The following is a 13,534-nucleotide window of genomic DNA, read 5'->3' on the forward strand; positions in this document are numbered from 1 at the left end:
ACCCCTCCTCTGCCAGCTGCCTCCCCGTGTTTCACAAGACAGCATCTTCTCCCAGGTGGCCTCAGAAAGGCCAGCCAAGCACATTCTCTTCTTTTAAATACCATTCCCTTGCAATACAGTCAAACAAGGCCATAGGCAATAAATATCGCTGCAACCCAAACGTCCCTGTTTGCTCTCAGTAAAACTGAGAGCTGCAGCGGCGACCTCTCACAGCACGTGCTCCAGCAGCAAAGAGCGCTAAAACACAACCTGGCCTTTGCAGTTAGTTACGTGTGAAAACCACGCTAAGAAGTTTAACGAGCACCAGCGTTAACTGCAAGAGCCTCCTGAGCCCCAAGGGTTATTTACACCTGCCCCAAAGCAGACAGGTCACAGTGGTCCCACTGGCTGGGGACAGGGTTTGCCAGCGCAAAGACCTGCCTAATTACAAACATCTGCTTCGTCAGCAGGTGTAGCAAAAGGAGCCAGATTACAAATTATTCATCACCTAAAACATACAAAACCTCTTGCGCTTTCTGACAGCAGCACAGCTTGGATGAAAGCTGCAGCGGTCTGTGCCGGCTGCTACCCCCAGGGAGGTGGGACAGAACATCAGGGAAGGTCCCGGCAGCAGCCTCGGCTTCTCCCCAAGCCAACCACTGCTTTGAAGAAGGGACCACCCTTTCCCAGAGGAGGATTCCCAGGTGGGGTGTACGCCCGATGCCTATTCTACTTCAGACCAGGAAAGCTCTGGTGATGTTTGTTTCAAGAACAAAGCTCTTGAGACCAGAAGATGAACTGCTTCAGCTGGCTAACGTATTTTTGCGCACAGTAGTAAGACACATTACACTGCCTTTTCCATCAAGGGGTTGCCAAACCAGTGAGTGCTTTCAGTTCCTTCATAGAATCATTTTGGTTGGAAGAGACCTTGAAGATCATCAAGTCCAACCGTTAACCTAACACTGCCAAGTCCACCACTAAATCATATCCCTCAGCACGACGTCTACACATCTTTTAAATACCTCCAGAGATGGTGACTCAACCACTTCCCTCAGCAGCCTGTTCCAATGCTTGACAACCCTTTCAGTGAAGAAATGTTTCCTAATATCCATCCTAAACCTCCCCTGGCACAATGTGGGGCCATTTCCTCTTGTCCTATCACCTGTTCTTTGGGAGAAGAGCCCGACCCCCCCTGGCTACCCCCTCCTTTCAGGGAGTTGCAGAGAGCGAGAAGGTCTCCCCTCAGCCCCCTTTTCTCCAGGCTGAACACCCCCAGCTCCCTCAGCCGCTCCTCACAAGACTTGTGCTCCAGACCCCTCACCAGCTCCGTTGCCCTTCTCTGGACACGCTCCAGCACCTCAGTATCTCTCTTGTCGTGAAGGGCTCAAAACTGGACACAGCCCTCGAGGTGGGGCCTCACCAGTGCTGAGTACATGGAGACGATCCCTGCCCCAGTCCTGCTGGCCACACTGTTCCTGATACAGGCCAGGATGCTGTTGGCCTTCTTGGCCACCTGGGCATGCTGCTGGCTCATATTCAGCTGGCTGTCAACCAACACCCCTAGGTCCTTTTCCCCTGGGCAGCTCTCCAGCTACTCTGCCCTAAGCCTGTAGCGTTCATGGGGTTGTTGTGACCCAAGTGCAGGACCCGGCACTTGGCCTTGTTGAACCTCATACCACTTGCCCCAGGCCATCGATCCAGCCTGTCCAGATCCCTCTGTAGCGCCTTCCTACCCTCCAGCAGATCAACCCTCCCACCCAACTTGTTGCTGTCTGCAGACTTGCTGTGGATGTGCTCGATCCTCTCGTCCAGATCGTTGATAAAGATGTTAAACAGAACTGGCCCCTGTACTAAGCCCTGGGCAACACCACTTGTGACTGGCCGCCAACTGGAGTTAACTCCGTTCACCACAACTCTGGGCCCGGCCAGTTTTTCACCCAGGAAAGTGTGCACCCATCCAAGCCATGAGCAGACGGTTTCTCCGGGAAAAACAATACAAGACACACGCAAACCCAGAGCAGGCTGAGCAGGCAGGATCTGGAAGGACTCCTCCACCACCCATCCCCAGCCGGCGATGCAGACTAGATACCTCTGGGAGAAAAAAAAAATGCTGTAAGTGCACCCTGTTCCCACTGCGGACAGAGAGGTTTGGTGAAGAGGCAGATTTGCAGCGGGGGAAATCCCCAGCTCCGACTTTCCCAGCGCAGGGAGCAGCCTGGGATGGAGCGGGAATCTCAGGGCAACGCTGCCCGCACACTGTGCCACAGCTGGGCACAAGGCTCCCGAAGCAAAGCCTGGCCCTCCCTGCCCACGGCGGGTCTGACAGCGCTGCTTTTGCCTCCCCTCCCCTGAGAACACCACCACTAAGGGTTACACACCATCGGCCTGGAATCAAAAGTAACATTACTGTTAACAAGCCTTTTTTTCTTGACAACAAAAGCAATCAGATCTGTTCTGCAGCCAAGAAGACCATAGGTTACCTTCCAGGCCTGCTCCGGACAATGCAGATTAGCTCCCCAAATCCCAATCCCGTCTCACTCTGGACCACACTTCAAAAACCTTGACGTCAAGTGAAATTTTTGAGAAAAACACGCAAATGAGAAACCTAGCAATCACCCCACTAACGTCAGAGAGCTGCGTGCTGTGTTACTGGGACCACTGGGGAGGACACCTCCTTCAGACATCTACGGATTAAATTAGCAGGTTGAGTCACAGCACAAGGCGATACCCGATACAATTACCGAGGCCCAGAATAACTGTAATTAACTGTTAATTTGGTATCAACGGCTCCACTTACCCCAAGTTTTGCTGCACAAGGATTCCTCCAGGTTCGTTTCCTCCACAACCGGATAAACTCCAGCGCTGGTACAGGATATCTGGTGTTTGTTTTAAAGCACTGCTGTGCATCAGCTGCGTGTTTTGGACACAAAAGCAAATCAATCCCCTTTAAAAGTATATTTTTTCCAGCTGATTTCCACGGCATTGTTTGGAGGCTGGTCCCTGCAGGACACACCTGAGGCACCTGCCTCCCCGTCAGAGCTGAAGCCACGGGGGCAAAGTTGAATCCATAAGGCCATGGCAAGCAGGGAATTCCAGAGAAGGAGAGTGATAAAATGCTATTTGAGTCACCCAAAGGTTAAGAACGCCGAACAATAAACTAGCGTGGAGACCAGCCAAAACTGCCATCCATCCAAGCTCAGCCCCGGCAGCTTCCCGGACTTGCTGAGAAAAACAAGGAGCTGGATTCACCGCCCGGGAAAGTTTTGCTGTTCCTATAGTCTCAACTGAGCTAAACATCTATTCCGATACCAGACAAGTGGTGAAACACCAGGGATAAATAAAATGACCCTTAAAAAAGCAAGCGGGATTAACAAAAAAGAAACACAGGTGAGGCGTTCATTTTTTATACCAATAAAGGAGATACAGAGCTCCCCACAGGAACACACCTTTCCCAGTCCTCTCCCGTGTATTCTTGAAATTCCCTGCCAGGGGAAGGCCAAATGAAAGTAGGAAGAACATGGGAGCAGTGAACCTTGTCTCAAAAATGACAGCTCTGCAGTCCCGCTACTTACCAAAAAGAGGGACACATGGGGATGGACCAAGGGACTTGGGTTCTCTAAGGAAAATCCTACATTGAATTATTATCTCCAAAAACTGGGTGATGTGAGGACTTTGAATAATGACGGGCGTTTTGGCACTACCTTCAACAAAAACAACCGGTGAGTGAGACAACAGCACACAGGAGATGCCCTGGCCCTCAGCACAGCTCCATGTCTCGGTGTCACTGAGCAGTACCAGAAACGCGCCTATTTACCCCCCCCCTTCCTTACTGAAAATGGGAAATACCTCACATTCCACGGCAAATGTAACTGCACAAGCAGGAAAACTGCAGGACTTAAGAGCATCACCCTTACGCTCCTCTGCGTCCTGCAAGACCGTGGCTAAAACAGGTGAGAAACTTCAAGCAAACACAGATTACACCTCTGTTTAAAAACACGCACGCAAACACGCCGGGTCCAATCAATCTCGGACTGTTAAAGAAAACCCGTTTAGGGTGACCTGCGGGCACAGCGTTCCCACAACAAAGCCGATAACGCCGGGACGTTTGCAGATAGGGTCCTGCCGGGCGATAGCTGGCATGAGCAACCGCCGGCTTTTGCTAAGATGGGAAGGAGGAGTTTGGGTTTCAAAAGCAGCCCAACAAGTCAGATACATACATTCAAATTTAATTATGTTCTCATTACAGAGGGTCACGCTTCCCCTGATTTAACTGGCCTGGCAAAATCCTGTAATTGCCGCTTGTGTATGGAGTCGGAGAGCGTTTACCCAGCGTGTTAACGAGAGCTGAGGCACGGCTCAAACGGAGGACGGCGTTAGACTTTAAACACCAGGCCTAGACTTGGTGGAGCTATAGATTATTTCACGTAGTAAAACACGAATTAGCTGATCCATTCCAAAATGCATTTATCATTAAAATAAAAATCTTCTGTCATTTTATTTAATAGCCTTAGTAAGAAATAATTGCCATGTCTGGTTGCTTTCAGCAACATGTGGTTTTAATATTTTAATTGTTACAAACTGTTTAATAATGTTGAATAAAAGGCGTGTCCAAATAATTATTGTGTTTATTAACATTTCTTTTGAGGACTTGATAAACTATATTACACATATACAGCTCTTCAGACATCGTAGTGTTAACTTATTAAATGTAAAAGTGGCAAATTAGCCAAAAGCAACTTGTTTTGGTGCAATTTAAATATTGTATTTCTAAGTGATAAGCATTGTGCATCACTTTATTTAACGATTCAGCAGTTTGCACATTTTTCTAATTATTACGCTGCTTCATCTGGCCGGGGAATTAAAATACAGTGGGAATAATAAACCTCACAAAGCCTAGCAGGCCACAGAGAGATGTGATTCCACCAAATCCGTCAAAGTCACGGACTTTTCTGTAGGGGAAATATGTTCTTGAAAACCTCCTCAGCTCCCCAGGGTCTCCCATAATAGACTTAACAGCTTTCCCCGCTTCGAGGTGGCTCCCCGGGACCCCCCTGTCTCCCCCGAGGTGTCCCGTGCCGGGAGAGCCACCATTGCACCCTCCAGACAGCCCGTTTGCAGGTTCTCCATGATGTCTCAAGTAGGGTCCGGATCCGACCCTTCGCCACCCTGAGCATCATCTCCCTGCCGAGGGGTTAAACCCCCTTCGCCGGTCCCCGATGCTCCGCCATACTCTGGATTTTGGGTCGAGAGAGAGAGACTCGGCACGAGGGCGTCGGGCTGTTCCCAGGCCTATTTTGTTTACATTTGATTCAATCAAGTTGTGGCCTTTTGGCCCCTTTCCAAATTAACTTCTGGGTGACCCCTGCCGTGCCCTCTCCCAGCAGCCAGGCCGCAGGGAAACAGCCCATTAAACCTACAAACAAATATAGGACATATTGGTTGATCAACCCAGCTTCAAACGCGGCTATTGAAATGCCGGGGTAGGCTTTTTTGCAAACTTCAAGTCTATTTTGTCTGCGGTCATTCGCACCTCTGGGCCTCCTTTCCCCCCCCCCCGCCCCCCCCCCTCTTCCTTCCAGCAAGAGCTCTGTGTTTTACTGCCTCGTAAAACTTCTAAATTTTGTTCTCATCCTCCTGTAAAACCCACGAAGAGCAATGCGAGGTGCTTTCACACGGGGCTCGCCACAGGACCCGGGTCTTTACACCGAGCGCATGAAGAAAGGCGGACGAGATCCTGCTCGGGGGAACAGCTGTAATGCTCCAAGAAATTGTGTGTTCCCCTTATTTCCAAGGAAATAAATCAAAGTGGGTTTCTCAGGGTCTGTGAAAGCATATTGCCTGGATTCCGATCCCCAAAGGGTTCTTTTTTCAAGAGCTTATATGGTAGTTAGATTTCTGGCTAGAGAATATGCAATATGATAAAAACACAGTCCCTATACGGGGCAATAAATTACAGATTGTTTGATGTGGAAACCAAAGAACTGTCAAACTCCAGTATATCTGAAATATTCTAAATGAGCCCTTAACTCCAGTGTCTGGAAATGTACAATATGTTTCCAGGCCCTTCAGTCTTGTAAAGACACATCTCCCCCAGTTAAGTTTCCTTTTATGGATTTCATTCTTCATTTTTGGTGGGTATTTTCCCTCCTTTTCTTCCAATAGTAGAATCATAGAATGTGTTGGGTCGGAAGGGACCTTTAAAGGTCATCTAGTCCAACCCCCCTGCAGTGAGCAGGGACATCTTTAACTAGATGTCTTCCTAACTTCCTTAACTAGACTATTGCTCCTAGAGGTGGCCCTGTGATAAACACCAGGATTTATCTAACCATAAAAAGGGATCGGAACCCGGCACAAGCTTAAGCCAGTAAGTGCAGTAAGATGGGTAAAGCATCCGCTGCGATGGTGTCAGAACCCCATAAGCCCTGCAGAGAGCACAGAAGTCAGGCTGAGGGACAGGAGGGAGGACCAAGGTGTCACATCGGCTGATCTGGTACCCGCAGTCTCCAAACCTGCTGCATCCTCGCACCAGCATCACGCAGGTCCGCTCTCCAGCGCCTTGCTCGGGAGGAGGTTCAATAGGAGGTCATCAAGGTGGCAGAGCGCCTGGGACGTGGGACACCACGGCTCCCACCTCCATGTATATCTCTTAAAACTTGGAAGGTTATCCTCATCTGTCAGCCATCCAAACGTCCCCGTGGGGGGAGGAAAATTGAGTGACCAGAGAAAATAGCTCCCCTTGCACACAGCTTTTTGCCTAGGGATGCTACCAAGTCACCAAAAAAAAAAAAAAAATGAGCAAGACCTTGTGCTGACACAGAATAACCTTTCAATTTCAATATAGTTTCACGTGTGGGATGAGTGAAAACCCTTCTAGCTAGAAACAGACCCCATCCACTCTGGGAAATAAAAGTTAGGAACCAATTCCAACTCATTTTCCTGAAGGTGACCCTTGGCCTCCCAGCTGAGATAACAATGCTAATATTTATGGATGGGCTGTTCATGCCTCTGGGCACACAGCAAAAATAACTCAAATCAAAACTTGGTAGACATCTAACAGCAATGAAAAAAAAAAAAATAAAAATTAATTCCTTACTTCCAATATGGCAATAAAAAATCATCTCGCCCACCAACGCATGAAAAATAGCACCACCCACAATCACACATTTGGGTGAAACAAGAGTCGTCTGGAGTCTTGATGTGATGAGTAGGCACCACTGAGGGGACTCATCCAGAAAGGACTGCCTTGAGACAGCACACTACTCAGGCAGGGAGCTTGACTCTTTTATTTATTTTAGCTTGATACCAAGCTAATACAATCTGGCAAACTTTTACTTCCCCTTCTCTCTGGCCTGGGTGTTCTATTCTCCTTTCAGTCCCCATGGATTTCGTTCTAATGCATAAACACCGTTCTCATTTCAAACTGCAAAAGTACGAAGAGAACTTCTCATATTTACCCCGACTCAGTCGGAGAAGACACGAACTAATGGGCGAGCACAATTTCCGCACGCAACGCGTTCGCCAAGCGCAAGCAAGCTCAAAAACGTGGTGTACTGCTCAAAGAACACAGGGTTTTCAGCAGCGTGAGCAGCCTGGAATAAACCGAAGCCAAGTCATTGGCAAATCACAGCCATTAGCAAAAATCTGCAAGGAAAAGTAAAAGCTGTGGAACCCTTAATGACAATTGCACCAAGTAGCATAGCTCCTGAGTCTATCCACATCCACAAAATCCAAGTAGGACTTCCAACACAACGTACGGGGAGAAATTCATCACATGGTACCAGATTCGCAATTTCCTGGTAGTCACATGGGGAATCCACCACAACCTCTTGAAAAGATGCTCTTTCCTCCAAAAGATTCTGGATGTCTGAGAACTCTTAAAAGCCACCTTTGGCTTGAGCTTGGTGGATCAGGAGATTGTCACCCCTCCCCAGCCCAGGAGTCCCCATCGCTTCCCGGATCTGAAGCCAACACCTGAAAAACACAACTGTAATTCATCCAGAGCTGCTCCTTCCGCATTTCCCACTCCTTGGCGTTCCAGATGCATTCCAGATGTGAAGGAGAGCACAAAACTTCGGTAGGCCAAGAAAAGAAGTGTGAGGGTGAGCTACGACACCTCAAATCCCATATTTAAGTGATCTCCGCAGTTACTCTCCTAGTATATAAGCGACTTACCACAGACTAAAGACCCTCCGCAGAAATAGCCAGCTTCATAACTAATTTTCACAAGTCACTTCCCATTTTCTCCTGATTTTATTCTCAATCCCCCTCTTTCTCAAACACAACTTTACAAGAGGGTTTGATTTTTTTTTCCCCCCAGACTCTTACATTTACACCGTTTACACCAAAACAACTCCCCTGCCCACCCCCCCCAACACGTTCCAATCCGGTATCGCAAGCCAAGGAGGGGAAGCGCTGTAAGAGATCCTGATCGAGCTGACCATATTCACCCCCTTACCACTATTTTTCCCCGAGCGGCGCCTGACAAAGGCACTCTGCTGCTGCAAACAGCTGAGATCAGCCCGGCGATGTTTACCCAGGGTCTCTCGTTCCACGAATCTCCGCTCCTCAGCAGCCTGAACTGTTCAGCAAAGACCTAACTTGACCCAATCTGGCAGCCAGCGTTTCACAACCACTTTGTGTCAGCAGTTTCAAGCACACTAATAACCCTGTTTTGTTCGGTGCGACTTTCTCACTGTGAACGGCAAAATATCATTATCACCTGCAGGTTGAAGCCTGCCCTCTACCCCATTTAACGGGGAGCTGATTATGCTATTTTCTGCCCCCCGCCCCCCCCTTTTAATAATTACAGGCTGTTGGCAGATGGCATGGCTGGGCGCGGGGAGGCATGCGGGAAGGCAGAGGGGGCTGCAGCTCGGCTCCCGTGTGCCGGGGACCCCCAATCCCTCGCTGCATCCCGCTCCCAGCCAGCGGCTAACGAGGCGTGCCTGCATGGGAAGGTGCAGGGGTTAAGCCAGGAACTGCTATGAAAACAGTCCCCGGCTGTCGGGGGAGCAGGAAAGCAGAGGTTAGCAGAAAAGTCGCTAAGGCAGCAACTCCAGAGAGAGCAGCCCTCGCAGCCCACCCGGCCAGGGGGCAATGCTGGGCTTAACCCCCGGAACCCGCCGCTGCCCAAAGCCTCACGCCAGAGCGACCCTGAGTAAGGTCCCCACCAGTAAAGAGCTCTCTTGGGAGAGACTGGGCAGCTCAGCTGTATTAACAAACAGCGTTACTGCCTGAGTATTTGCCCTGTGAGGTCCCAGTGCTGGTGGACGAGAAGCTCAACATGAGCTAGCAATGCATGCTGGCAGCCCAGAAAGCCAACCGCATCCTGGGCTGCATCAAAAGAAGCGTGGCCAGCAGGGCGAGGGAGGTGATTCTGCCCCTCTGCTCCGCTCTGGTGAGACCCCACCTGGAGTACCGTGTCCAGCTCTGGAGCCCTCAGCACAAGAAGGACATGGACCTGTTGGAGTGGGGCCAGAGGAGGCCATGGAGATGATCCGAGGGCTGGAGCCCCTCTGCTGTGAGGACAGGCTGAGAGAGTTGGGGGGGTTCAGCCTGGAGAAGAGAAGGCTCCGGGGAGACCTTCGAGCCCCTTCCAGTCCCTGAAGGGGGCCTACAGGAAGGATGGGGAGGGACTCTGTATCAGGGAGTGTAATGATAGGACACAGGGTAATGGTTTCAAACTGAAGGAGGGGAGATTTAGATTGGACATCAGGAAGAAATTCTTTACTGTGAGGGTGGTGAGGCAGCAGAACAGGTTGCCCAGGGAAGTTATCGATGCCCCATCCCTGGAGGTGTTCAAGGCCAGGCTGGATGGGGCTTGGAGCAACCTGGTCTGGTGGGAGGTGCCCCTGCCCAGGGCAGGGGGTTGGAACTAGATGAGCTTTAAGGTCTCTTCCAACCCGAATCATTCTATGATTCTACGACTCTACGAATGCTGTGTGTCCCTGGAAAGTACAGAGGTCCAAGCCATCAACCTACCGAAAAACATCCCCTCTACGAGCTACTCAGTGACATGGAGAGAAGAGCAGAGTCCAGAGCTGGATCCCATCCCAGCTGGCCCAAGGCAACGCCGCAGAAGAGCTCTGGGAGGTTAACCATCACAAGCTGAACGCTGCACAGAGGTGCCACCTAATCCCTTGGCAGCAGCGGGGCTTGCTCACAGACCTAACCTGGCCTAGCATGATGGGTAGAGGCAAGATACTGCTTGTCCTGGCGAAGATGCCAGGTCTGAGACCGTGGGAAGGAAGCTCCCTCCCCAGTGGAAAGGGTCTCATCCAGCTCTGCCATTTCCCCATTCAATGGTAACTTGCCCCAGTAGTGACTGGGAGTCGATGCCCAGGCAGATACTGCAAACAAACCTCTCTGCCAGCCGCGAGCAATGCCAAAGGGGACTCCTCTGACCAGAGGGGACATTACGCATGTGCCACATTGAACTGTGCCAGCACCTTGTGCTCGGAGGCATCATGGCAGCCCTGTCTTTCCTGGTCCTCCACTGCGCAGGGGATGGATGCCCAGCGTACGCACACAGCAGGGATGCATCCATGCACCCGCTCAGGCGCAGGCTGAACCCTGGAGGGCTGCAACGTGCGTGCCCTGCAGCTCCTGCTTCACCCACGGAGCATCACCCCAGCCTGTATGAATCAGGACCTGCCACACGTGCCCTGCCAGCCTGGCACCGAGCGGGGCCGGGGCGGCACTGGCTCCGCACACGGATGCTGAGGATGGAGATGCCTGGGTTGTCTGGCTGAGCCCAGAGAAAGTGTGGGGGAGGCCAGACTGATTTGGAAACCACCCACTCTGGAGCCATCCCCGCTGGCATGCCTGCAACAAACCTGGTTGATGTGTTTCAGCTTGTCAATAATCTGGCTGATGACTGGCTCGGGACCTTTCATCTTCACCTCATGGTTGCCAGGTTGAGCTTTTGCTCCGTTCCTTGTGATTTGGGGACTGTACCTGTGGGAGTGAGAACAGAGGAGACCACGATGTGACGCGGATAAAATAGAGGAGATCTTTAAAGTTCAGTACGAACAAAAGAAATCCCAAGATAAGCACCAGCCCCTTCCAAAATGGAGAGCACAAGACAGTTAATAATGACAGAGAAACGGCAGAAGATTCCCATAAATATTTCTGCTCTGTCTTTGCGAAGCAGCAAGATGATGAACTTGTATCACTTGAGGACGATGAAGTCCTTTCCAGTCCATTAGTAACCAAGGAAGATGTTAAACAGTATACAACAGGGATAAATATTTTCACATAACTTGCACCCAAGAGTCCTAAAAAAGCTGGCTCAGAAATTCTGGCTTGCTCATGTTTGTTTAAAATAAATCTTGGCAGACCACAGAGACTCCAGTACAAGAGCGGTAGTGTTGTGCCCACAGCCAAAAAAAATGAGTGGGATGACCCAGTTAACTGCAAGCTGATTAGCATAACATCAACCCCCTTGCAAAATAATGACTATCACTGATGTGTGATTTCAATAATAAAGAATTAAAGCATCAGAATATAATTAATGCTGTCAACATCGCTAATGGAAAATAGGTGTTGTCAAACAATCCTGATTTTGGTCTTTGATGAGATCCAGCCTTGGGGATCAAAGTAACTGCTTAGACAGAACGTACCTGGACTTTGGTGCGGTGCTGGGCTCTGCACCACGCGATATCCCCATTTACATGGGTACCAGGCAAGGCAGTAAAGCACCCGGAAAGCAGATAAAGAGCTGGCGGAGAGATCTCCAGATGCAGCTCTCCGCAGGGACCCTCCCGGAGCAGCCAGTGTCAGGGCAGCTCTGCAGAGGAGGGCGGCCAAGCCTGCACTCAGCTCTTTCATCGCCGGTTAGGAAAGAAATATATATTCACTGCTGCAAAATTTAGGGGATGTCAAAGTTTCTCAGAGTGCTAAAAGCGAGGAGAAGAGGGACGGAGGGATCGCTGCATGCTTGCCTTTGGAGGAACGCGTATTTACACTCCGTACCTGGGTAACAGCTCGTGACGCTCAGGGCATGAGACGAGACGGTCCACACCAACCTCAAACTCGGCTTCAGGACCAGAGTGAGCAGTGGCCACCACTGCCTGCTGGCAGCCACAGCAGCGGCACAGCGCACACCGGTGCCTTCTCGAGCTGTGGGCTATTCACCGTAGCCCCAGTGAAGGGCCACAGTACTCTACAAGCACAAAACAAGCCCTCATCTCCAAGAACTGACAGCCCGAGCACACGCTGCCAAACCCCAGCACAGCCTACGAAAGCAAGATCACTGAGATAACGCCATGCATCAGTCTGCTTGACTGCACGTCTGTTTTTCCGGTGCCGTGGGTAAACACGATGAATATTCCTTTCTGCGACTCATCTCCTACACATCATGTCCTCACCCAGCTCCCAGCACCAGCCCCCAATGGCTGCCTCCCCGTCTGCCAGCTCCCCGCTCCCCTGCCCACTAATCCTTCATCCCAGTGCTGCCGGGCGAGCTCGGGCGATGACAGTCGGCCCGTTTCACAGAAGTTTTGGGGAGGAAGCGGGACTCCAGCAGGGAGAGGAGGGAGATGGGAGGGATGGTGGGGCCGGCTCAGGGAGGATGCTTTGCTGGGGGAGAAAGCAAGAGGTCTGAGGACATTCAGCCAGAAGAGCTGTCGGGGCATGCTGAGGGTTTTTGGGGATACGCAGCGGGTTGGCCCCACTTAAACTCTAAATTAGGAATGAGACCGAATCAGACGTGGGGATGCAAAGGCAACCCCAGATTTATACCCGTGTGGCAGGAATCTGCCCCTGAGCCAAAACATCATTTAAAATACAGAACCGAGGCTGATTTCCACTGCAAGGCTTTTTCAGAGCAGGAGTTGTACATCCAAGAGTGCTCTGCGTCCCCAGTCGGGTCCCCAGCGCCGAGGGCTGGCCACCTCACGGGATGCTTCACTGAAGGAGATGACAGATGACAAAGGATGGGAGAAAGGAGCTTGTGCCTCTAACAGAGGAGCACGCACTTGTGTATATTCCTGTTTCCAGACATAAACAGCTTGTCCAGGTAGAGGAGAAGCATCGCTGCAAAGCACAGCCACCAGCTTGGGTCTCCCAAGCCCCCCCAGCTCCTCAGCACGGGGGCGGCAGGCTGCAGAGCCAACCCACCGTGCAGCACGGTGCTGCCCGGGCGCACCGGACTGACTCCAACAGCTCTGTTCTCCACCCAGACACCTTTCCCCAGCACCGGACCAACTCCAACAGCTCTGTTCTTCACCCAGACACCTTTCCCCATGCCGGTGCCTCCAGTTAGGACTCAACGTTTTGCAAAATACACACTTTTTTTTTTGGTCTTTTTTTGATAGTCGCATTACCCTGGGAAGTCCAAAACACAGCTATACCTGAGATGTAATAGCTCCCAGCTCAGAAACGCACTTAAGACATGCAATTAGAGGCTCACCGTAGGCTGAAAGCTGTGACTGGCAGAAGTGGGGCCAGGGAGCGCCAGGCTGGATCCCAGCCTGCAGCAGCCCATGCCCAGGAGAAGGCCTGGCTTCCCGGCACTGGCGACCAACGGGACCACAAGCTCCCAGCACCATCTCGT

The 13,534-nt window shown here is 51.1% G+C and overlaps 1 protein-coding gene across 1 annotated transcript in view; it reads right to left on the reverse strand.

Moving 5' to 3' along the window:
- The window catches only part of GPC3 (glypican 3), a 172,552-nt gene that overhangs the window by 42,340 nt on the left and 116,678 nt on the right, over window positions 1-13,534 (reverse strand). The window contains exon 6 of the mRNA XM_054214410.1: window positions 10,815-10,935. Within this exon, the coding sequence (XP_054070385.1) occupies window positions 10,815-10,935 (121 nt within the window). The remainder of the gene's footprint in view (window positions 1-10,814; window positions 10,936-13,534) is intronic.

This window comes from Rissa tridactyla, chromosome 9 (assembly GCF_028500815.1).
Source record: "Rissa tridactyla isolate bRisTri1 chromosome 9, bRisTri1.patW.cur.20221130, whole genome shotgun sequence".
Lineage (NCBI taxonomy): Eukaryota > Metazoa > Chordata > Aves > Charadriiformes > Laridae > Rissa > Rissa tridactyla.